Genomic DNA, 23,856 nt, shown 5'->3' on the forward strand with positions numbered 1-23,856 from the left:
TTTGCAGCTTCCCAAATGGATTAAGAGCGCAAGCTAATTGACCAAAACCGCAGTAATTGCTCCGTAACAACATTTCTCAACCAACGGTTTGTCGCAAGGCCAGCTGACAAAGTCAAATCGCTATTATTCAGCATCGCTTGTCAGGCTTAGTCAACAGACATTCAGCCATCAAACCATTGAAAATACTAAAGAGATCCAATTAGACTCGTTGAATTGAGCCAGGAGCCAACCTCGGCTATAATGCATGGCTCGTTTGGTGTTCCACAACATCAATTCAAGGGAACGACTGTCGCGACTGAAAGACCATGGGGTTCAACAAGTCTATATAGCTTGAAGCCTTTTCATTGATTACCCATAGAACCTTTCCATTGCCGCTGGACAATAACGACTGTATCGCCTCGAGTAACCCTTTGTTCTCAACAAGTAGCAACATGTTGCTCCACTCAGTTCTAAGTCTGGTCGCTTTCCCAGCCGTCGCAACAAGCTATTCCTTCACTGCAAAGACAATTGGGCAACTTCCTCTTGGTACATGGTTGGAGAATGTTGCTGTGCGCCCCAATGGTGACCTCCTGGTAACGGAGCTATGGCCCTCAGCGACTGTCTATACTATCCTCAACCCAGCAGACTGCAAGTCTGGTCTCGAGGAGCTGGTCACCATCCCTTCTATTACTGGACTTCTCGGTATCGCCGAGGTACCCAAGAGCCCTGGTAAGGCCGAGACTTTTGTTGTTGTTGGCAGTGACGCGACCGCTCTCAGTCACTTGACACCAGGAACCTTTGAGGCTTGGGCCATTGAGTTTCCTAATCGACGACACCAGCCCAAGGTGAAAGTCAGAAAGATCAGCAACATGACCAAGAAGAGCACTTTTCTCAATGGCGTTGCCGCTATCCCGGATAGATCAGATGCTGTCCTAGTGTCTGACTCTGTGGCTGGGTTCGTCGGGCGTCTCGACTTATCCACGGGTGTCTTTGACGATTCAGCATTTGTGTTCCCCGAAATGGCCCCTATATCAGCTGATGCTTTCGGAATCAACGGTATCAAGATCCGCAACAACTACCTGTACTTCACGAACTCCAACGCGGTAAAGATATACCGCATTGCAATCACGCCAGCTGGGTACCCGAAAAAGGGAGCCAAGCCTCAGCTCGTCGCAGATCTTTCAAGCGGTGTTGGGTTTTTCGATGATTTCGAGTTTGACACGAATGGCAATATATATGCCACTACCAATTTTGACAATTCTATCGTCTTTGTGGATGTCAAGACTGGAGAATGGAGAACTGTTGTCGGGGGTATTCACGAGATGACAGTTGCTGGTTCGACTGCTGCCGCATTTGGTTATGGGAAGAAGGGGGAGAAGACCTTGTATGTTTCCACGTCGGGTGCACTTGCAAAGCCTGTTGATGGAACGAAGACAGAGGGTGCCAAGGTTGTTGCTGTGAAAATCCGTCCGTAGGGATCACCGGACAGTTCTACTGGAACAGCTAATAGACGATCCAAAGAGTAGCACTAAGACCATGCCAGCACCTATTCTTCATACTTCTATTCATAGCAATCAGACTCTTCCAAAGTCGAGAACCTATGAGAAAAGGCAGGATTGTGGACAAATATCATTATCATATCACCACGTACTACTGCTATGTACTCAATCACCCCTGTGTACTGCCCTTGAACCCAAATAAGTTATCATAAAACACATACACTGCTAGTTTTGTCGCTAAGACCCATACCTCTTTAATGACCCTGGTTTTCTGACTCACTGGCAGGATCAGCAAGCTTGGATCGATAAGCCATCTCATTAGGAGCTTCAGTCCCAGTAGCAACAGAGTAGTAAACCTTTGATGGCCGGTTGAAGACAAAGCCAGGGTGCGCAATAAAGAGGCAAAAGACAGCCACAACAATCAACCTGGACAAGGTGGTTAGTATGACAATCACCACTGTTAAGTAAAATGAATAGACTTACACTCCCTCTAATGCAATAAATAAGTCCTCATGCTTGATCAGCTCTCCTTGGTAACCCTCTTTGAGCTCATCGGCCCGGAAGATACAGCGAGCCAAAGTAGCAAGAACTGCGATGGCGAGAAAGGCAAAGAACAGCTTGTCTCTGGACCCGAGGATTCGGGACTTCTTAGATCGCAGGTATCGAAACATGTAGTCACCGAATAAGAGGCTGAATGCAACGAGCATGATTACTTGAAAAATCAGTCCTGCCATGGCGACATCGACCCCGACCTGGCTCGCACCGGATGAAGATGCTGAGAGACCTCCTCCAGTACCTTGCAAGATCAAAGAGATGATATCCATAGGTACAAATACCCAGGCAAAGTATTTAGTGGGAAATCGAGCGAGGCTTGGGCCATAATGCTCAATGCTGGGCAAAGGTCAGTTGATTGGCGATATCAATATGGCGAGTAACATACCTTTGGCCAAGGGTGACATAGATTGCTGCACAGTAGAAAACAGGAGCTTGCGTGATGGCAACTGCAATGTGTCAGTATGTTCTTCATTACAGACAGTTTGAAGCACCTACTGATCTGGGTGATAAATGCACCGAAACTCCACGGATTGACCCATAGCAGGATACGGGCTACATAACCCGTCACTTCATGTGTACAGCTCAAGATCATGCACCACATGAACCAAGGAGTCTTCCATTTAAAACCCAAGTAGGCATGCACAATAGTCGCAAAGGTGAACAAAGCGGCAAAGGAAATGTTGGCAGGAAGAGAAGGTCGGTAACCATAAACGCTCATCTCGATAGGGCAAAGCTGATGAGCCATGTTAGCAAAGAACGGGAGTCAATACTAGGAACTTGTATGGCTTGGCTCAGAGGTGAGATACGAGCGATGGGCCGGCTTTGATTGGGAAGACACGTACTTCCAAGGTACAGTTCGCCTTGGGCCCAAATATGACGAAGTTCCCTGTGTCGTTCATTGTGATATAAGTAAACTTCACAGTTATGCTATGCCAATGCGGCCAAGGGCGTGATGGAGAGGAATAGAATAAGGATGTTAGTGGGAACCAGACTATAAAATACTGTCGCTATCCTTTCGAGAGAGATTTTATCAGGATCTCACATCCATTCTTATACTGCAAACAACCGATCTACGAAACACTGCCACTTTCGCATTCGCATGGTATCCTCGCTGAGACCCCGACTTCACAGTCGTGTAACTGTTTCAAAGGAATAAGCTCATCCCTAGCCTCCACCCAACAGTTATGAAACAGGGAAGGACAAAGGAACAGATCCCTGTGAATTCCACTTAAGGTTGTGCGCCTAAATCAAAGTTAAGTTTAGGAGCATTGATATGCACGGGTAATCATATCCAATCTTTGCCAACGTGGCTGCGTGATAAAATGATAACAGTCGTGGATTTGCAGTATTGAAGGATCGGCGTACAAGGATCGACATCCCAGCAGCTCTTATTAACTGTCACGGCACAGCTGGACATATGGAAAACGGTAAGCGTTGCGGAGCGGCCAATCTACTCCGAGGGTACGTGACGCTAGTATGACAATGTGTAGTTGCTACCTTGTGTTGATCTAGCCTCCCGGACACATTCTCCCTTGACTGGGAACCGTAATGGGTTTTCTGGATACATGGATGGTATTTTAAGTACCGAAATGCCAAGACTTTGGTTAATGATACTCCCCGGGACTTGAAATTGACCGAAAAATATCGGTTCGCCTCTGGTGTCAAAGAATTCAGGTTATTTTACTTAGGAATCCTTCTAAAAGGTCAATCTAAATCGACGTAAACTACTTCTTAAGAAATATCATTTTTATATGCTGCTTAAAGACTGTTGTGAACATTTCAGTAGAGCATAATCAGCAGTCTCTAATGACTCGGTGGCATGGATTTTCTCTGCACTGAGAATCAGATCTGCACAAGCTTTTATTAAGTAAATCTCATTCACGTGGAATTTGCCATCTTTTTAGCGGCACGAATTTGAAATCATTATGAATCCAGTCTGGCGGATCATCACTCTTGCTACAGGCATATCAATATCCAATAATATGAACCTCCGGAATAATCATTCAGCAGCTACATCGTCCAATGATACTGACACCTGACCGAGCTGATCCGCAACTTCGCCCTAGCAATGACAAGATACGCAGCGGCCGCTTAGGCGGCTAATGAGCCTAATAGTCAACCTTACATCTTACAGGGAGAGTCTTGGCAGATACAGGGCTGTGCATTGATCCATAGCATAAGGAGAAGTGTAGTGTTGATTGGCTCTCTCGCATGGCTAACTCAAAAAGGCTTAAGCTTGGATAAGTCATCAACCTTCCCCACTACATGGGACCACGTTCATTGGCTTATGGAACTGTCAAGGATTCGGCCCTATGAAGCTTTCATTGGATGGCTAGATAGCCCTACTAGCAACCCTGTAATATCGTTGCATCCTGGAGGATCACGAAAACCGAAATAGAGGGCCAAGCCGTCATTAAATTATGCGGATGCGACATGCACAGCGGGGAGAACAGCAGTTGTGTTGCGAGGTAGCGAGGTAATGAGAAACCGATACTGAGAATAGAAATATTATTTGCCTAGTTTGGATACCATTCGCCGATCAAAAATGTCTCACAATTCGAAAATGAAAGATCCTGTATCTCTGTCTCCAACAGCAAATCAGCCATTGACACAGCCAACTGTAGGCCCATCCGCACTCCAATCCTCCTCATCATTGCACCAACCCACTGTCTCTGATCGGCAGAAGTGGTTCTCTGTATCCCGGCAAAGAATAAAGGCCAGATGAGTAAGAAACCTCCCGGGATCGGATTGCTGCCTAGATGCATTGTCTGCGCAAAACTCTCGATTGTATCATCTTGAGCTCGATATCCAAGATGATATGCAGCACTGTGACAGATCCCGTCTGCCATCGCGGCGAGGACTTTGGCGGAACTTTGTAATGCGTCTTTCTGCTCTGCAGTACCGTGTTTAAGCGTAGCTATAATGACGGACTCGTGTATCAAAAGCCTGACATTACGGTAACAATTCCACACGCAAGCTATCCATGGATCTGTATACATATCGTGCTGTAGATCATATCTACTAGAAGGCACGCCATTGGGACCAATGGATCTGTAAGACTTGTACTCCCAGCTTGGCGGTAGCGTTTGCGCCCACTCCTCCAAAAGCTTATCGATCTTAAGAAGCCTGTAAGAAATCACAGCCGGGTCTGTAATATGCTGGTGCTTGAGCTCAGCGCGGACACTAGCTAAGACTTCGTTGATCTCGGAGAAGCGATTAACCGGGACAAGGTCGCTGTTCTGGCTTCTTTCCGCCCAGCTCGACCATTTTGAGATCTCAAACGGTATGGGTTCCTGCAGCTGGTGACATGTTGTGATCTGGTACTGGGTCAGTGGGTGCAGGACCTAAGCGGGAATTCCGTCTTACCATGATGCGTCGCATCTGCATGAACATCTTCAAGCCAACCACGGTCTGGAACTGGGCTGGTCCACGCATTTCGATGCATCTTGCTGCAGCGATAATGTGTTGGCTGAACGCTTTCAGTGAGCCAGTGTCTGCAAAAGCAATAGTCTAGCACGAATTAGTACGTAAAACTCGAAATTGAGATAAGCGAGGCCGCACCTCAAAAGTCCCCATTAGCAGTACTGCACCAAGCGTTTCGTCAGACACTCTCTGAACAGGATCTTGCAGGGCAATTTGCAACTGACGAATGGCGCTATCATAAAGACGGAATGCTTCTGCCCGCCATTCTGACACGTTGCCGGCATTAGAAAGAGCGGCAAACCCCGCAGCCGCTACTGTTGTGCTGAGAAGCCCAAAAGAGGACTGTTGGTTTCGTATCAGCCCTGGGAGAAACTCGTGGTTATCCCTCAAGGGCAAGGTTCCTCCTGCGCTAGTCATATCAAAAACGTACTGCCGCATGAAGAAAGTAGTAGCTCTATCCCGTGCTGGGGGAGATACAGGTCGTTTCCATATTTCAGAGTTCGGGGTCACTGCAGAGCTTGATGTTGCTGTACTCGACATCCCAGCATTCTTCCTGGCAAGATCTGCGGTGGTTTGGTTGCGGAAGAACATTTTACTCTCCGAGGGCCCTGGGCATATCCATCCAGCCGTTTTGCACTGCGTGCATGATGGCGTTAGTTCATCGCACTGCTTCGTGTTAGAGATGCCATCAACAATGTTGAGATTTCCCCAGGTCGGAGTCTATCTATGTTTACCTTTATTTTCCGCTTCTTGCATGTCGCGCAACCACGGCTTGGCCTCCCGGTGTTGACCATGACTGATGAAATTCCGATTAAATAGATCAAAGGTCATTCCGACTTTCCCAAACACAGGTTGGGGATGCTAAGCTGGATAGAATATATATAAGGCACATTATTGATCCGCTGGCTTGAGGTTAGAGTTTCACCAAGCCCCAGCCGCCGAGCCTTTAGATGTGACGTATCATTGCATTGCCGCCAGTTCCAGGTCTTGATAAAATAGTGCTAATGGGATGTAAATGCATGCGCCTTTTAGGCGAGAAGGTCAAGACTGCCAATGCTACGATGCACCAAAGCGGGAGGAGGCGATGCAAGACCCCTGTCTTGCCGTTTGCCCAGTAAAAGCTAAGAGAAAAGTGGCTAAAATAGAAGGTGAATCACCAGTAGTTACACCAAGCGACAGCCTTCTCGCATTCGCAGTTAGTGAGAATAAAAAAAATGCGAAAGCAGTCCGAGATGAAAGGATCCGAACACAGCCTCAATATATGTCTTGAGTCTTACTAAGGATTGAACAATCCTGCGGTTTTCTGTTTTATCTTTCGATTTTGTTTGCTCTGATCGATCGCAACCTTTTTCTTCATGCGTCATTTAGATCCGCCAGTGTCGTAAAGTCCGCAGCCAACCCCTGTGCCAGGAAGATTGAGCCCCCGCAACTACCATCACGGCCTGGATAGATTTCTCGGTCCTGTTCTTATTATCAATGTGAAATAATGTTGGGGCAGTGCAAAAGATAAAATTAGTAAGGAGGTTGTTTGCTATTGCTGCTACTCTATAAGAGTGTATATTATAATACTCTCTCTAATTATTTATTTAAGGACATTGTCTATTTAGTGCTATGTGTAGTTATAGTGTTGTCTTCAATTTAGACTTTAACTATTATTACTATAATATATAATCTAAGTCTCTTTAGCTATTAGTTATTTCTCTATTATATCCTAATTATAGAAGAGAATTTATATATTTACTAATAAGTATATTTAATTAGAAAGTATGCAAGAACTATGGTACAATATATTAAAGGGATAAGACTATGTAAAAACGCAGGTCTAAAGACCAGAGCCTTTATCTCAACCAAATCTTGTTACCAAGGGTCAATGAGGCCACTATAGAATCTCAGGGAACACCGCAGTTTCGAGAACCTGCAGTAGCCAAATCGGTTGGGTCCGAGTCAAGATCAAATTTCGAAAACTCACAATCCCCATGTCCATCCCACACATACCAGGATAAGCACATAGGGTCGATCGAGCAGGCGCGCGCGCATGTAGCAACGGTCTTGTACTGATCGAAGCTTCTGTAAGGTTGTGGCCAGTTGTTATTCCACGCCATCTCGCCATTACATGCCCCAAGCACAGGCTTGAAGAAGTCTGAAGAGCAGCTTCGTGCACCGATGAGCATCTTTCTGCCGTCTCCTGTACCGTCAGACTCCAAAGTAACCAAGTCTGAAAAGGAACCGGAGAACATGTTGCAGGTCTGGAAGAGGCTGTCGTATTGCCAAACATCGCAGAGGCCGTTTTTCATGCACAAATGGGCGCAGTCGGCTTCGAGTAAAACATTGTTGGTATGCTCATCGGGTTCCCTCCCGGCCCAACCAAAGCCAATGTCACCGTTACAATCCTGATAGTCACGAGGAGAGCAGTTGCGTGATCCAATCAAGAGACCATCTTCATTAGAAGGAGCACTGAACTGGGGCAAGGTCTCTGTATAGAGGTTGCAAGCTCCGGCTGTAAGGAAGAACCACGAGTTACAGCTCTCATCACCAACACAGTTCTCCCAGCATTCCTGCTCGCTGATGGCTTCAGTTGTTGTGTAACCACGGCTTAAAGCGTTGCCACGATAGATTTGGTTGTTGCAAAAGACCTCGGGAGCAGCTGAAGACGTGGTGGCTGCAGCGGTAGTTGTTGTCTCGATTGTTGAAGAGAACCCGGTTGTGGAAGCCCCAATGGCAGTAGTAGTGGCGTCGGTGGTTGCAGTGGACTCGATTAGAGTGCTTGAGTCCGTAGCCGATTCAGTCTCGGAGCTGACGATCGAGGTACTAGTCTCGGTAACAGACGCCGGTATGGTAACAGATCCAGACACCGTTGATTGAGAGGTGGCAGAAGAGGCTGTCTCGGTGATACCAGTCGTGGTATGTGGCTTGCATGGGCTAGCGTTTACGCCAATGATGCTGAGGTAGGCCAAAGCAGCCACGATGCGCTTTGATTTAACCATTATGATAAACAGTAAAGAATGAAAATTGCCCAAAGGCGTCAAGGAATGACTGAGTTAAGAAAGTGAAACTGAGACAGAATGTTACGAAGAAGGAAGTCCAGTCTTTTTGTTAACTGATTGTCGCAAATTGCGTGGCTGTTCAGCTCAAGGTCTAGACTCTGTTGGAGTGACATGCACAGATCTTTCGAATGGGGTTATCGCTAACTGTGACCAATAGCCTTGATCAGACAAGCGTGAACCAGGACAAATTATTTACGCCACATTGCACTATTGAATAATTTTGAATGAAGTTCAACGCCAATGGTCAGACGCGATTTTTGACCTGTTTAAGAACCCTTTCTTTATTGACATCTGGCGCGAACAAATATGCACTATGGCCAGGAGAGGAGGTATTAAATAACAAAATACAAAACATCTTCTAGAATATCGTTGAATGCTTTAATCCCATGCCGGCTTATCGGAGCCAAGTGGCTTTGGCATGATGTCCCAGCCAACCTCTAAACCCTCGACAATAGCACTGTGCCGGATGGACTTCATGGTTCCAAAGCCTGTTTCCTGGACCTCGAAATACTCCTCAGGCACATCTTCGGGCTTGTCAAAATCTTTCGCCTCAAATCCAATCGCATCAGGATATTGACCCAGGCTTCTCAAATACTTCATCATGCCCGCCAATGAAACGTCGACTCTCCATGAACCGCCCTGGGCAGCACGATGATACACGGCAGCCATGACGCCAACGGCAAGCATGTATCCACCTGAATGATCGAGGGCCTGACAAGGTGTCGGGCGAGCAGGCTCGCCCTTCCCGGCGTGTTCAGCCTCGGAGACATTCATGCCGGAACATGTCTGCACCAGCGAGTCAAATCCTCGACGGCCTGACCATGGACCTTCAGGGCCAAAAGCAGACATGTTGGCTACGATGATGCTTGGATTGATCTTCCTCAATTCATCTTGGGACAGACCGTATGATGCAAGACTCCCAGGTCGATAACCTTGAACAAACACATCGCAATCCTTCAGAAGGTTGAGAAGTTGCTTTCGATCCTCAGAGTTATGAATATCGAGTTGGACAGTCTTTTTCCCTCGTCCAAATTCTCGATCGACCCTCGGCAGATCTGGCAGCGTTGGAGAAGTCACCCAAATCACCTCAGCACCATGAGCCGCTAAGGTCTTGCCACATAATGGTGCAGCAATCACCCGACTCATCTCAACAACCCGGAGACCTTGGAGGCACTTGAGGTTCCCAGGCTGCATCCTGCTTGGCAAACCAGTTGGAGATAATGGTGAGACCTGCTTGATGCTAATAGGGAAGTTGCTGATAGCCTTCGACTGAGGGAGCTTATCCCACTGACGATATGAGCGCAGAGCATAAATTGCGACTTTGCCCTCTGCTGTTCCGCAATTTTCCAAGTCAATACTAGCCCAGTCTGCAGTCTGCTCAGACACCTGCTGTCGAGTCGCACCAGCACTCAAGCCAAGCAAGTCAAGAGTACCTTGCACATGGTTTGGAAATCCGTCATGGATTCGAACGTAGCCATCCGAGGTCTTATGCAGGCCACCAATTGCGCCCCCAGATGGAGGAGGAAGCTCGTCAGCAACGGTATACAATCTTTCACACTTGTACTCTACGACGGCGTGCTCGAGTGGTACCGTCACTTTAGGAACATGGGTCTTGCTGCGAAAGGCATGAATCTGAGCAGCTGTTAGAGCAGACAGTCCGATGGAGGCTTGTGCGAGGATTCCGATTTTGAATGACGAAGGAAGAGCTGGGCCCTCTTCACCAGGAAGCCTGACTGATGCCAAGGAGGCCTCAGGCAGATCGAGACCTGTCCAAACTTCCTTCAGCGCATCAAATGATTTGTAGTTTGCTCGGTCAATGTTATGTGAGGCCTTGCTTGCATCGGGTATGTGAATGCTGCACGATTCTGAGGCTTGCTCCGATGTCGGCATCATAGCGGGATGTGGCGGAGGTAACGCCTCGGATTCGAAAGCCGGTAAAGTCTTCAATATTCACCAATGGAACACAAACTTGACAATAACAAGTGCATAAAGGTATGGAAAGACTGGGTTGACTGAAGGTACGTAGTACGTTGCAGGAGCTTATCATCCCCGCCTTCGGTAGGCATCACCTTTAATAACCGAGTAGCCAATCATATCTTATCAGCAGGAAGGTGACGCCGATTCATCGAGATTACAGCGCTGCTCGTAAAATAGCCAAAAAGAACAAGCAGTGATTTAGACCTGGGTTAGCAGCATACTAAATGTGAACCAGTTGGCAAAATGGCTGGCTGAAAATATGCATACAGTTTCAGTAACTCAGCCAGCTCGCTCTAGCGGCTTCCAGACAGCTGACAGTGGCCTATCGGAACGTTGGACTTGGCAGTTACTTATCCTGGAAATGACTACAGACCCAACTGTACGAGACAGCTTCCCGAACTATCGGTACCATGCCATACCAGGGAGCGGTGGAGTTAATCCCATTGGTTAGGAATTTGACATATTGAGAGAAGAGGTAAAAATGGCTGGCTCAAACGAGGTCACTATCTAAACTGGACAACGGACCGCCAAGCACCATTAAAGCTTTTAGTCTAACTCGGATTAGCTATGTCTAACGCTGGATCAGTCTCTTCCTATTCAACCGTATCGGTTCTGGTGGATCAAGCCACAATGGAGGTCTCACCGCTTATTGAAGTCACGGGTAGTAACGCTGAGGCATTGCCTGTCTAACGATTTCATAAAAGAGAGACAGTCGACCAACAGGTATCGAGCTACAGGCAAAGAGTTGAGCTGTTATAAATGTTTCGTATTGGTGTTTCGAAAGCCCTGCAATTACCAACAAGTTCGAGCTGCAAGCATACGACAAGAGACTGATAGCCAGTCATTGGATAACTAAAAGAGCTTAAAGTAAGCATCTAGAACCTAATTGACTTCATGTGGCTTAATAGTGCAAAAGCCTTGTTTGCTTAGCAAGACTAGGCTATGAAGCTACTTGGGGATCTTGTGTTTACAGAGCAACGAGGACCTCGCCTGTCTATAAAAGGCTGCGTTATCCTCTGTCAACCAAGAAAACAGACACAAATTACCTTCTCGGCTCACCGATCACCAGAGTTCCCAAAATGCAAATCAAGTCATTCCTCGTTGCCTGTACTTTGTACATGTCATTCGCCATGGCAACCCCCCTCGAAAAGAAAGGCTGTGTGTGCCTCTGTGACGCCAACTACATCTTGGTCACGCAGGTTGGTAGCAGCAATTGCGACTTCAGAAACCCATGCTGCAAGTCCACCTGTGTACCTAAGAAGGGCACCACAGGTAAGGCAGGACCAGCCAAATCTTCCTGCTAAATTCCCGCCTGTCCAACGTGAGCTTCCCCTTCCAATAAACAGGTGTAGATGAACTTGATCTCTAACAAAATAAGCAACACAATACAGCAACTTCAGCAACGGCCATGGGTCTCATGTGCAAGGATAAAGGCTTCAAAGATCAAGTGAAGGACTAAACATACCTGTTTTCGAATGCATGCCTTTTTAGCTTTTCTTGGCCATATGCCCAATATTGTCTGTTGCAGGAGTCTATATGTCGATAGGTGTGATGCCTGTCCAGAGAGATGACTGAGAACGACCTCATGAGCTATCTATCTACAGAAGATCTTTCCATGCGTTTTCAGTCTTCCTCTATCTTTTGAAGTGCCATCTAAGTCATCTTCGCTATGTTTTCATGACCCGATGACTATTTCATTGTGCTGTAAATGTATTGGAACCGAGCAAGTGAAGCCGGATCATCTGTTTAGTGTCTGGATCTTTCCATTTGTGGACGTATTTTATTAGGCTTTTTGTATTCATGTCACAGGTATCAGATCTATCAATAACCACTAGCAATTATTGAGACATCGCTATCTCGCTGAATGTAACCAAGCCACTGACAAAACTTCGTTTCATCTTATATTGCAATGTAGCTTACGTATGCTCTGAATCCCAATCGGGACGCCCCCCATTTGCGGGAAGTGGGCGTCTTGTCTAAGCCTCCCTGCGAGTTCGGGATCGCCACTCGATTCCGGCTCAATCCATAACTTCATATGATTTAATTTCCTGTACCGAAATCTTGAATATGGATAACAAACGCGTGGCATATTCTGGGTCGGACCTGGTGGTGACGAAGCCATGGCCAATGAGAAATAATATAAAACAATTATTTCGACTTGTCATGCAAAAGCGCCTCAAGTTAAGCAACATCTTATCTGACCTCTCACTCGCTCTAGCAACAATCATTCACCATAATGCGACAATCATTCGCAGTCATTATGGCTGCGTTAGCCTCGCCATCACTCGCGTCCTCTCTTTCCGAACTATGTACCGTCTCGAACCTAAAGGCTGCGCTGCCCTCTAATGGAACCCTTTTGGGGATCAATATGATCCCATCTTCCATCACGGCTTCCACAGCGGTTTATAACGCCAGCGCTAGCATGGGAGGTGGACCAATGCGTCGTGATACCGATACTTACAACTACTGTAACGTCACTGTCGCATACACCCACGGTAGCAAGGGAGATACAGTCAACCTCAAGTATGCCTTTCCTGATCCCGAAAACTTCAAGAGCCGATTCTATGTTGCGGGCGGAGGTGGTTACTCCCTCAATACTGATACCACTGGTGGCCTCAAGTATGGAGCTGCCGCTGGAGCCACTGATGGTGGATACGACGCCTTCAACTACAGTCTCGATGAGAAATTTCTTCTTGGCAACGGTTCTATTAACTGGGATGCGACATACATGTTCTCTTACCAAGCTCTCGGAGAGATGACGCACATCGGAAAGTCCATCACCAAGAATCTTTATGGCTTGTCAAAGTCGAGTAAAGTCTATACCTATTACGAGGGCTGCTCAGATGGTGGAAGAGAGGGAATGAGTCAGGTTCAACGATGGGGCGACGAGTATGACGGTGTCATTGCTGGAGCTCCCGCTTTTCGCTTCGCACAGCAACAGGTCCTCCACGTCTACCCTGCCACCGTTGAGCACACTCTTGACTATTACCCCCCTCCTTGTGAGCTCAAGAAGATCGTCAACGCCACTATCGAGGCCTGCGATGCTCTCGATGGAAGGAAAGATGGCGTTATCTCACGAACAGATCTTTGTAAGATTAACTTCAAACTCAAGTCACTCATTGGCAAGAAGTATTACTGTGCAGCTGAGACCAGTTCTTCACTTGGCTTTGGGTTCAGTAAGAGACAGGCTCCGGGCAGCCAGACGAGTAATGCCCCCGAACAGAATGGCACCATTACTGCTGAGGGTGTTGCCGTTGCTCAGGCTATTTACGATGGTATCTTCAACAGCAAGGACGAGAGAGCGTATCTGTCTTGGCAGATTGGCTCTGAACTGTCTGATGGTGAGCCCACCTACGATAACAACACCAACAAGTGGACTCTGAACATCCCCTCTACTGGTGGCATGTACGTTGCAAAGTTCATCGAGCTTCTCGACCTCGATAACCTTGATAACCTCAACAATGTCACATATGACACCTTAGTAGACTGGATCAACACTGGTATGGTCCGTTACTACGACAGTCTACAGACTACTCATCCCGACCTCACAGCCTTCCAGGAAGCTGGTGGTAAGCTCCTCCACTACCATGGAGAATCTGATCCCAGCATCCCCGCAGGTTCTTCAGTTCACTACTGGCAGTCTGTCCGATCCATCATGTATCCGAAACTGTCCGATGAGAAGGCACAAAAGGCTCTTTCTGAATGGTACCAGTTCTATCTCGTTCCTGGAGCCGGTCACTGTGGCACCAACTCTCTTCAGCCAGGTCCTTATCCTCAGAACAATATGAACGTTATGATTGATTGGGTCGAGAATGGCAAGCAACCGTCGAGGCTTAATGCGACTGTTTCTTCAGGCGACTACAAAGGAGAGACACAGATGCTGTGTCAGTGGCCGAAGCGACCTCTTTGGAAGAATGAAAAGAGGTTTGAGTGTGTGAATGACGAGAAGTCAGTCGAGAGTTGGACATACAGTTTCAATGCTTTCAAGATTCCTGTATATTAGTACCTTTGGCCGCCTGGGGACCTGGCTGGTTGGCCTAAACGGAGGACTTGTTGTATATATATGTATTGTTTTCGAATCATAATTAGGGGAACCAGCCTTTTCTTGCCATTGTCTTTGTCGCCAGGTGATTAATTACCAACCTTGAACTTTGCATATAACATATCCATGTATAATAGAGGGCGAGTCTGATGAGGCTACTGCTGAGATCGATAATGCAAGGGTTTCTTTCCTTAGTCACTTTGGTAGACCAAGCTATCGAATGTTGCAAAAATGGAAAAGCTCACCGAGTCAGTTAGCTATTACTCTGTCAGTAAAATGCCGAGGCTAAAACGAACCTGGCCCCCCTCGCATTTTCACTCCACAATTCTCGCTCTTGAATCCTCAATTACTGCAACTTGACAACGCCAGAAATAGGCGATTGACATAAGCATACAATCTCACATGGGCTCTCCAAACCCGAGTGATGAGTCGCTACCATCACCAATACCCCAACAGCAGCCGAAAACCCAACGATCACGAGGCGGATGTCAGACGTGTCGGGTAAAAAAGGTCAAATGCGATGAGACGCGCCCGATTTGCCGACGATGCACCCGCCTGGAATTGAGTTGCGACTATACGCGCATCCCACGCAAAAAGTACACCAGACGCGTTATCGCATCTCCAGTTGCGTCGACTCCTGCAAACCTGATCGCCAGCGCAGATGTGGCGTCGACGCCTAGCACCAGTTTCACAACCCCTGGTGATCATCCATATTCTGGGGAGGCTTACTCCGCAGGCCTTGGAGGTGGTCCGTTATCCGATACTCAGAGTGCAGATATCAGTCTGCCACCACTCGGTACCATTGCCGACGACGGCCTCGAACTTGAACTCTCACCCGACTGCGCCGCTATTTTGTTCCCTTCCGATCACTCGGCAATCCACTTCTTCCGATTTGTCCTTCCAGGCATGGTTGGTACACGGATATCAATGCACAGCGGTCCTGGGCTGGTCTGGAAGTTGGCCCAGCAGAGCCCCATGGTTCTTCACATGGTCTGCGCAGTCAGTGGCCAGTCCTGGTCTGAGAAGACTACTGGCTCTGAGTCAGATGCTGAATTCAGACGAATGAGAGCTATCCAACACTATAGGGATGGCCTACAGATGCTGGCTGCGGCTACGCAGATCCCCAGCGAGATAACCTATCTTCCACCTGTTCTGGCTACCTTATGGCTCATGCTCTTGTATGAACTCAAGTTTGGAGACGGCTGCGGCATTGGCTTTGATGCGCACCTGAGAGGCGCCACCTCAATACTACTGGGGCGATCGCAACTCACCAGCAACGAAACTAACGAAGCGCATATGTCACACATCATCAAAGCTGAGAGCTTTTGCCCTGTCTCCTGCAAGATACTCATATGGCTCTCGCACGCCGATGGAGGTGCTGTTCTGAATGGCTTTGGCGGGGCATTCAACAACCTTCTGGGAGACTCTTCATCCGGCATGTCCGAGAGTGAAGCGCAAAGTCGCTTGGAACGCGTCAGACAACTGCAAAAGCGATCTGTTCTTGCCAACTATGACTTGTGGGGGAGATCATATCCCCAGACGGAACTGCTGGAGGACCTACAGTGTAGTGACCTATCATGTTTCGACGCTGAGTCTGCTCAGCTGAAGTTTATGGTCGGTGCTTTAGCCGCAGCCGAGTATAGTGACAAGGTCCCCCACGGTTCGTGGAGGCAGTCTGTTGCAGGTGCCATTCGCAGTGTCAGATATAGATATGGAGAGTTGATCAGTGTGGCCAACCGCCTTGAACTACCCAATGATGGACCCCATCTGCGATTCGTAATGGAGTTGCAGTCGGTCGTTTCCTGCTTCCACGCCATCTTTGTTTGTTTCCTCCGCATTATCCACGGAAGTAAAGCAATGGTATCAGAGCAGCGTGAGACCATGAAAGAGATCATGTCACTGGCATTCAAGGTTTATCGAGATCAAGGAGAACCGGGTCTAGCGCGGCTAGGCTGGCCATTATTCGTGGTCGCTATCGAGTCAGACGATATACTCCATAGATCTTGGGTGCTGGACCGGTTTAGCGAGCTTGCATCGCATGGGGAGAACTATCGGCAGGCTTATCAAGCTATACGGGTTGCTGTGGCAGGTAGGCCATTGGATGAAAGGACAATGGGCTATTTCGAAGTGTTCCGCGTCGAGTCTTTCCCGCGATTCCTGCTTTGCCAAGGTTGTTGAAAGAAAGAGATAAACAGACTTCTGAAATTACCGATCGGCAAAAAATATCAACTCGTACTGAATTAGCCGACGCCACTTGCTTGCCACCTCCAGAAATCTAGACCATTCTCTCCACATTCATCTTTTTTGATCACCCCGCATTCTGTACTCCAGATTCACCAGTAACCAAACCCTTGGATTGAGATATGCAGGCAGGGTGAGATATGGCCAGTCCCAATAGGGATACAACCATTGATAAGCTGCTTAAACTCAAGACTGTGGCGTCTTCTTTCTATCTGGACCACGAAGACAATTGTTAATACTTATACTTCCATGAGAGAAGAGTTTCCAATGTCTCCCTTCCATCTCTCCAGACCTCTCCTTTCACTTTTGTTTCACCTCCAATCCAGCGATATCCAGCTCTACCAAAACCATGTGGTCGCCAACCGGTATCATTGGGCCTTTTCAGCCCAAATCGAGTCGACTTACAGTCATGCTTCTCGTTGCAACCGCAGCTGTCTACGCAACGACTGCCGGTTACGACTCTGCGCTCATGAGCGGAATCAACATCATACCCTCATATACTGAGTTCCTGAACCTCAACACTACTACTCGAGCTTTGAACGTGTCTGCAAACTTCATTGGATGGGGCATTGCATCCTTGACCATGGGTCCCGTTGTCAATGCGATTGGCCGCAAGAACTCCATTTTGGTGGCTCTCTTGACCAAGCTTTTCAGTATTGGATTGGTTGCTGGCTCCCAGGACTTTGCCATGTTCCTTTCCGGTCGAATCATTCTGGGCTTGGCGTCTGGACTATCCAGCATTGCCGGTTCGACGTAAGAGTGCCCTCTATCTTGCATCTCTTGTGATTTAGCTAACCTCTCTTACATGCAGTTGGCTCGCGGAGACTCTTCCACCTAAGATTCGCGGGCTCGGTCTAAGCATTACCTTCTCCGTCTACTACGTTGGTGCCTTGATCTCTGCAGGCATCACCTATCGTACTGCCGAAATCTCCGGAGAGTGGTCCTGGCGCCTTCCTATTCTTCTACAGAGCATGTTCTCCTTGATCTGCATCTTCTGCCTCCTCTTAACTCCCGAATCACCCCGGTGGCTTGCCCATCAAGATATGTTGGAGGAGGCTCTCCAAGTCATAGCGTCAATCGCCGCCAATGGAGAACAGTCAAACCAGGAAGTTTGCGAGCAATATCAAGGCATGGTCGATAGCAGAGAAAGAGAGAGAAGTGAAGGCAAGACAGCATCATACACTGAGCTTTTCACGACTCGCAGTGCTCGGAGGCGAGTCATGCTTGCCGTTTCAGTAGCTGTCATCGTCATGGCGAGCGGTAGGTCCCAGATCGGCATGCTGATAGTCTTTGAATACTGACTGCATTAGGAAATAACATTGCATCATTTTTCCTTGGGGACATGCTCACGAACGCTGGAATCACCAATAGAACTACACAGCTACAAATCGTATGTTAGGATATTCCGATACTAGTATGTATTGCTAACCGTGTCCAGAACATTGTACTGCAATCTTGGTGTCTCGTTTGTGCAATGATAGGGACGTTTCTGATGGATAGAGCTGGCCGAAAGACGCTCTGTCTCTCTGCTTGCGTCGGAATGACCATCTTGATGTTTGTTATCGGTGCACTGACAAAAGGTGAGCTGCGCCAGACCCATAACATATACTCAAGCTAATACTTCCATAGCTTTCAGCACTAGCCAAGATCTCGCTGGGATCTACGGGACTGTCGCTTGTATCTTCCTCTTCATGGGTGCATACAGTGTCGGCATCACTCCTATTACGCAGCTGTACCCTCCTGAAGTTCTAAGCTACTCTATCCGTACTAACGGAATGGCTATATGGGCTGGAACAATTGCTATATTTGCGTAAGATTCCCGTCAAGCCCATCGCATCTTGGACCATGCTAACAGTAGCTACAGTATTGGAACCACTCTTGTGTTCCCCATCGCGCTTGAGGCTATCTCCTGGCGCCTCTACTTCATCATCGGAGCTTGGGATGTCCTAGAGACCATCTTTGTTGCTGTGTTTTGGGTCGAAACAAAAGGACTGTCTCTCGAGGAGATTGACGAGTTGTTTGAAGGGGTAGTTTACAACGGCCATGGAGTTGCTGAGGTTCGTGAAGATGGGGTCATGACTAAGGATCAAGATGGGAAGGATCGATCTGTCTCTATTTCGCAATCGGCCACGGAGTAGTTGTTTAGCTAGAGTTTGCACTCAACAAGCCAACATATTTGTCTGCTTTAGCTTCAACCTCATTCGTTTAAATACTCTCACTGAAATTAACCGACGTCATATACGTTCCAACTACTTTACTCGATGTTACAGTGGGGAATTGGTTCATCCGGAGAGAGACAGTGGCAGGCTGAAAGGGGTGCACTACCAACTGCCGAGACTCCAAAAGTACAGCCGCACCTCTCTGAGTTGTTGGTGTCTTGTCTTTGACAGCATACAATCGGCAAGGTCTATTGTATTTAACATCAGACCTGAATTTAACTAAGTTCTGTGAGGTGATTATAAGTTCTCAACCGCAGGCCCCAACAATTACCGTACCTGTTTCCCATCTTTTTGAGATATAATCAGATGGTGAACTCCACAATATGCATACATCAAGTTAAGAAATCGTTCAGTATATGTAGTACGTAACAGGGGCACCAGAAACTAATTCTTCCGACCAAGAAGCCATCCCAAACCAGAAACCGCATCTTCAGCAAATCGGGCGCTGGCACTGTGAGTTGGATAATCATACCAAAACACATGCGGTAATCCTTCATACACGACCGTCTTGGTTTTAACGCCACTCTCGACTCGAAGTTCCCTCTCATAGATCAATGCCTCATCCCTCAGCAAATCCGCCCCACAGATCTGAAAGAACGATGGAGGCAGGTTTTTATGTCCAGTTGGCCAAAGCAGAGGGTTCCAAAGTGGCGACGTGAAGTCTGGCTCAACAGCCTTGTCATACATTTCCGTGGACTTTGCAGTGAGCGTCATGCCATTCTTCAGCTGTTCCCTACTGTTGTAGAGAGGCTTGTACTTGTCAGTAAGTGCCTGTGGCATCAGTGCTGGCGGAACGCAATGGTACAGCCCAGTGATTGGAGGCGAGAGCTTTTCATCCCGAGCCTGGTGAGCTAAGGGGATGCTAAGATGTGAGCCCGCCGAAGTCCCACCAAAGATAAATCCATGCGTTGGGTCAGCTTGGAGAGAGGCCGCGTTCTTGGATAGCTGTTTCGGTTCGTGTTTAGTGGAAGAAATCTTATGTTGGAAAATTTGACCTACCCATACGAGAGCGTCCCAGCAATCGTCATACGCGACCGGGAACTTGACTTCTGGGGAAAGTCGATACTCCAAACTCACTGCAACGCAATCGTATTTTCGGACTGCCCCAACGCAGGTTGGCATCTCCATCTCGGCGTTGCCTAGGATGAATCCTCCACCATGGATAAGCACTACAAGAGGTCGATCCTTCTTCGGCTGGTAAGTCTTGCGACGATAGACAAGCGCTCGGACCTTGAATCCGTCTCTGACAGGAATATGAATCTCTTCCTCAGACACTTCGTCTTGCATTTGAGCACGAAGCGTAGCAGCATCCTGCTGGAAAAGACTGTCAAACTTGGCTCGCGTTTGTGGTAGAGTAAGATGCTCAATATCACCAGTGAACCTCGCCTTCGTTCCATTTTTGATCATCTACACAATTCTGGTTAGTACTTCTGAAGATATGATAGCCACTATGGATATTGTTTACTGACTTCTTGTAGCTCACTGTCAATTGTCGCTGCTAAATGCCATGTTCCAGGCTTGTTGACATTAAAGGCTTGAGCTGTCATGGTTGAAAGTGATACAGCAGTTAGGCTAGAGAAATGATAAAGAATAAGGATTCTGATTGATATAGGTTGAGTAGAATCTCAGGCGCATTAATGGGCATTATTATGTTCTGGCTCTATTAAACAGAAACGTGACTCGATATGAAACAATTAAGTCTCTATCAACAAATGGCCCAAGTGACCCAGGTGGTATCGGGTAAGTTCGTCAAACTGGTCGGCATTTTCAGCTGCCGGGTCGGCTAATCAGATTGCTGAATTACGCTAGCGGGCTTGGGTTAGTGGGTGGGGCGAGACTCAAGGTGACCAATTTTGCGATCGGCTAATTCACTGGGCCACGAAAATGCGCTCTCATTCTCCCTTACAGCTGAAAGCGCAGTTGGCCGAGAAGAGACTAATGTAGTTGCCTTTGTAGCTCGGCTAGGTGGAAAGGAATAATAGCCGATTGGAGTTCTGTATCTGACCTCACTGGATTGTTTTTATATACAGAGTACCATTAAACCAAATCACTTGCTTTCTGCATCATATTGTTGATCCCAATAAATTACTTCCCGTTCTTAAGCACTAAAACTGTTGTCGTCCATATCTGCATCAGCATTCACTTTGGCATTTGAATACTTGAATAAAAATGTCTTATACTGAAACAGAGCAGCTTGAACTAGCACAGCAGCTTGTGCTGGAGTACGTCTACAGATACTTTGCCATGTCATCAACTTTAAGTCACCCAACTAACAATAAATAGATGTGACCTTTTGGACCAGAGATTTGCTGCTTTGAAGAAGTCGTTGATCAAGCCAGAGAACAAACAGAAGGTGATTGAATCGTATGACCGTCTGGTCAAGATTCTGCGTAAGGAAGTCGATCACATCGACAAGCATGGAGCTGCTCTGGTTCCAGAAATTGACTTTGACGACGTCCGAAAGAATGGTATGTGGATCGATATTAAGGAGCTGTTTTTAACCGTGTTACGAAGTTCTGTTCTAATCTACCTGTACTTGTAGGTGGCAATCTCCCCGAAGACTTCACCAAGTTGGTGCATGAGCGAGGCTGTCTGATCCTTCGAAACGTCGTCAGTGAAGAGCAGGCGGTCAGTTGGGAGACATCTCTGAAGGACTACACCCAACGTCATCCAGGCGTAGGAGGCCATCCTCACCATAAACCAGCAGCTTGGAACGTGTTCTGGACCAAGGCACAGATGGAAATGCGAACCCATCCAAGAGTCCTGGAAGCCATGAGATGTGTGTCCAGATTATGGCACGTTTCTGATCCCACAATCCCTATTGATCTCGACAGCCAGGTCATCTACCCTGATCGAATTCGCATCCGCTACCCAAGCAATGATCCCGGCCAGTTTCCTTTGGACCCTCATATGGACAGTGGAGCAATCGAGAGATGGGAAGATGAAGAGAACCGGAAGAACTACCAGGCCATTTTTGAAGGCAACTGGCAAGACTGGGATGCATGGTCTGCGGATCATCGTATCAAAGCGCAGAGTGACCTTTATCACACTGGGACAGCTTGCTCAGTATGGAGAAGCCTCCAAGGATGGCTGTCCCTCTCAAACACGCAGACTGGTGAAGGAACACTCCGAGTACTGCCCAGTTTGAAGCTGTCTATGGCATATATCATGCTGCGACCTCTGTTCCATAGTGGAGAGTACAACGATTCTCTACCTACGTTCCCGGGTGCCACTCCAGGTCAGACCCAGTTCTTCCCAACTGTTGAGGGTCACCCAGATCTTGATATCAAGCGAGCCATCGTCGGTATTTCTCCAGTTCGACCTGGCGATTATGTATTCTGGCATTGCGACTTGGTCCACGGCGTGGATCCTACAAACCCTGGACTCGTCGATTCAAGCGTGTCATACAACGCGTGCAATCCGCTGACACCTTACAATATTGAGTCTCTCCTGACAACGCGGGACGCCTTTCAGAGGGGAGATGTTCCGATTGACTTTACGCGATCACATGGCACGTGGGAGAGGGAATATGACCATGAAGACTGCGGAGCCAAGGTTGAGAACATCCTTACCAAGGCGGGTCTTCAGGCAATGGGTCTTGAGAGACTTGACACGGAAGAAGAGGGTCTGACACAGGGTCAGAAAGATGTGCGCGAAATGGCGAACAGGAAATTGGGACTTTGAGTAGAAAAGACATAAAATTTGAATTGATGTGATTGTCGCGACTCTCGTCTTTTTATTAAAAACCGTAATATAATTTTCCCCAAATACACCAAACACAATTATTCCCATACAACTGCTCCCTCAGGTGCAGGCGTCTGAACGACGGGGATGACCTGGGTGTCGGTGCCGTTCCATTCGGGTGTTTGGGTTGCTCCACCTCGGTACCAGTTTGTCTCGGGATCTCCAAGACATTCCCCCACGGTCACAGCTAGACAAGAATCAGCCCGACATATGTCTCGGAACAGGACACCAAAAGCTTACCTCTCTTTCCACTTCGAAGAGTTGCCTCAATAATTCGAGGAAGGATGTTCTGAACAGTATTCTGATGAACGTCATGCATAAGAACAATGGAGCCGCCATTGTTGAGCCCAGCGTAGTATGAAGCTAGGGAGGGTTCGGCACCGCCGAATGACGAATACTGCCAATCGACGGTGTCGATATCAGCAATAATAACCTTGTAGCCCAACTGACCCAGAACTCCAAGAGTTCGAGCGTTGAAGCTTAAGTAGGGGGGGCGCATGTAAACAGGATACTTGCCGATGATGTTGGAAAACTCGTTGCTGAGGAGCGACATTTGCTGCTCAACGTCGAAATCACCTAGGCCTGCGAGATCGGGATGTCCGTAGCTGTATAAAGTCAGTGGATGGCACATTGACGTGGCCGATGTTTGGTAAACATACGTATGCGAAGCAACTTGGTGCCCTTCTTGGATCATTCTGTTAACAGTGGATTGGTAGTCCATGATATTCCCTATGTTGTAACCGTTGAGGAAGAACGTGGCCTTCATTCCAGCTGAAGCAAGCTGATCGAGAACAGAATCCGTGTAAATGAATGGGCCGTCATCGAAAGTGAGAGCAATGGTGTTCGGTTGAGTGCAGCTATAAATAGCAAACCCAGCTGAAACCTCCCTCTTTTTCGGGTACACAGGGATTGATAGTGTGGAGGTAAGATGGCACAGGGATGCCAGTACAGCAAGACTACGCATTGTGAGTCATTAGTTGCCGAACAAAGAGATGAACCAGGAAGTGAACCAGAAATTGAAGAAATATGAGAAGATAAGAAGTCGCAAGCAAATTGGCATTAACTCACCTCAAAGCTATTATTATAGCCTATCTATTTCCGCATACGAGCAGCTGCATCAGTAGAGATTGGCC

At 47.6% G+C, this 23,856-nt stretch overlaps 10 protein-coding genes across 10 annotated transcripts; 4 read left to right on the top strand and 6 right to left on the bottom strand.

The window, feature by feature from the left end:
* Positions 1–95: 95 nt before the first annotated feature.
* On the top strand, positions 96–1,693 carry BKA55DRAFT_576779 (uncharacterized protein). The gene has a single exon (XM_046193512.1). The coding sequence runs from the start codon at positions 432–434 to the stop codon at positions 1,452–1,454; it is 1,023 nt and encodes a 340-aa protein (XP_046045722.1). The 5' UTR covers positions 96–431; the 3' UTR covers positions 1,455–1,693.
* Positions 1,694–1,732: 39 nt separating this feature from the next.
* BKA55DRAFT_693474 (RTA1 like protein-domain-containing protein) lies at positions 1,733–2,932 on the bottom strand (the record flags this gene model as incomplete). The annotated part of the gene is made up of 5 exons (XM_046199921.1): positions 1,733–1,904; positions 1,962–2,369; positions 2,419–2,479; positions 2,529–2,766; positions 2,876–2,932. 5 exons carry the CDS (start codon positions 2,930–2,932, stop codon positions 1,733–1,735), a joined length of 936 nt encoding a protein of 311 aa, XP_046045723.1.
* Positions 2,933–4,549: 1,617 nt separating this feature from the next.
* BKA55DRAFT_706232 (uncharacterized protein) lies at positions 4,550–6,124 on the bottom strand (the record flags this gene model as incomplete). The annotated part of the gene is made up of 3 exons (XM_046200686.1): positions 5,595–6,124; positions 5,400–5,543; positions 4,550–5,326 (listed from the first exon to the last, which is right to left on the bottom strand). Exons 1-3 carry the CDS (start codon positions 6,045–6,047, stop codon positions 4,550–4,552), a joined length of 1,374 nt encoding a protein of 457 aa, XP_046045724.1. The 5' UTR covers positions 6,048–6,124.
* A 1,096-nt stretch (positions 6,125–7,220) lies between these two features.
* On the bottom strand, positions 7,221–8,541 carry BKA55DRAFT_576780 (uncharacterized protein). Its single transcript, XM_046193513.1, has one exon. It carries the CDS (start codon positions 8,438–8,440, stop codon positions 7,346–7,348), a length of 1,095 nt encoding a protein of 364 aa, XP_046045725.1. The 5' UTR covers positions 8,441–8,541; the 3' UTR covers positions 7,221–7,345.
* A 220-nt stretch (positions 8,542–8,761) lies between these two features.
* Positions 8,762–10,704, bottom strand: BKA55DRAFT_576781 (CoA-transferase family III domain-containing protein). The gene has a single exon (XM_046193514.1). The coding sequence runs from the start codon at positions 10,391–10,393 to the stop codon at positions 8,879–8,881; it is 1,515 nt and encodes a 504-aa protein (XP_046045726.1). The 5' UTR covers positions 10,394–10,704; the 3' UTR covers positions 8,762–8,878.
* A 486-nt stretch (positions 10,705–11,190) lies between these two features.
* BKA55DRAFT_576783 (uncharacterized protein) lies at positions 11,191–12,097 on the top strand. The gene is made up of 3 exons (XM_046193515.1): positions 11,191–11,344; positions 11,394–11,798; positions 11,856–12,097. Exons 2-3 carry the CDS (start codon positions 11,420–11,422, stop codon positions 11,906–11,908), a joined length of 432 nt encoding a protein of 143 aa, XP_046045727.1. The 5' UTR covers positions 11,191–11,344; positions 11,394–11,419; the 3' UTR covers positions 11,909–12,097.
* A 616-nt stretch (positions 12,098–12,713) lies between these two features.
* On the top strand, positions 12,714–18,898 carry BKA55DRAFT_665941 (tannase and feruloyl esterase-domain-containing protein; the record flags this gene model as incomplete). Its single annotated transcript, XM_046197760.1, has 8 exons — positions 12,714–14,471; positions 14,895–16,608; positions 17,087–17,513; positions 17,572–18,020; positions 18,071–18,150; positions 18,199–18,340; positions 18,390–18,570; positions 18,616–18,898. 8 exons carry the CDS (start codon positions 12,714–12,716, stop codon positions 18,896–18,898), a joined length of 5,034 nt encoding a protein of 1,677 aa, XP_046045728.1.
* Positions 18,899–19,363: 465 nt separating this feature from the next.
* On the bottom strand, positions 19,364–20,526 carry BKA55DRAFT_542534 (Alpha/Beta hydrolase protein; the record flags this gene model as incomplete). The annotated part of the gene is made up of 3 exons (XM_046190492.1): positions 19,364–19,924; positions 19,979–20,386; positions 20,449–20,526. 3 exons carry the CDS (start codon positions 20,524–20,526, stop codon positions 19,364–19,366), a joined length of 1,047 nt encoding a protein of 348 aa, XP_046045729.1.
* A 622-nt stretch (positions 20,527–21,148) lies between these two features.
* On the top strand, positions 21,149–22,663 carry BKA55DRAFT_693482 (uncharacterized protein; the record flags this gene model as incomplete). Its single annotated transcript, XM_046199922.1, has 3 exons — positions 21,149–21,201; positions 21,263–21,447; positions 21,522–22,663. 3 exons carry the CDS (start codon positions 21,149–21,151, stop codon positions 22,661–22,663), a joined length of 1,380 nt encoding a protein of 459 aa, XP_046045730.1.
* BKA55DRAFT_649800 (uncharacterized protein) lies at positions 22,659–23,765 on the bottom strand. The gene is made up of 3 exons (XM_046197276.1): positions 23,383–23,765; positions 22,964–23,328; positions 22,659–22,910 (listed from the first exon to the last, which is right to left on the bottom strand). Exons 1-3 carry the CDS (start codon positions 23,685–23,687, stop codon positions 22,762–22,764), a joined length of 819 nt encoding a protein of 272 aa, XP_046045731.1. The 5' UTR covers positions 23,688–23,765; the 3' UTR covers positions 22,659–22,761.
* Positions 23,766–23,856: the final 91 nt, after the last annotated feature.

This window comes from Fusarium redolens (assembly GCF_020744475.1).
Source record: "Fusarium redolens strain MPI-CAGE-AT-0023 chromosome Unknown BKA55scaffold_14, whole genome shotgun sequence".
Lineage (NCBI taxonomy): Eukaryota > Fungi > Ascomycota > Sordariomycetes > Hypocreales > Nectriaceae > Fusarium > Fusarium redolens.

Bases quoted from the DNA above. Each gene is read 5' to 3' on its own strand.
- BKA55DRAFT_576783 (XM_046193515.1), top strand. From the start codon at position 11,420: ATGAAGCTACTTGGGGATCTTGTGTTTACAGAGCAACGAGGACCTCGC. The intron at 11,799-11,855 runs GTGAGCTTCCCC...TAACAAAATAAG, and splicing joins TAAATTCCCGCCTGTCCAAC to CAACACAATACAGCAACTTC.
- BKA55DRAFT_576780 (XM_046193513.1), bottom strand. From the start codon at position 8,440: ATGGTTAAATCAAAGCGCATCGTGGCTGCTTTGGCCTACCTCAGCATC.
- BKA55DRAFT_649800 (XM_046197276.1), bottom strand. From the start codon at position 23,687: ATGCGTAGTCTTGCTGTACTGGCATCCCTGTGCCATCTTACCTCCACA. The intron at 23,329-23,382 runs GTATGTTTACCA...GACTTTATACAG, and splicing joins CACCAAGTTGCTTCGCATAC to CTACGGACATCCCGATCTCG. The intron at 22,911-22,963 runs GTAAGCTTTTGG...ATTCTTGTCTAG, and splicing joins TCTTCGAAGTGGAAAGAGAG to CTGTGACCGTGGGGGAATGT.
- BKA55DRAFT_576781 (XM_046193514.1), bottom strand. From the start codon at position 10,393: ATGATGCCGACATCGGAGCAAGCCTCAGAATCGTGCAGCATTCACATA.
- BKA55DRAFT_576779 (XM_046193512.1), top strand. From the start codon at position 432: ATGTTGCTCCACTCAGTTCTAAGTCTGGTCGCTTTCCCAGCCGTCGCA.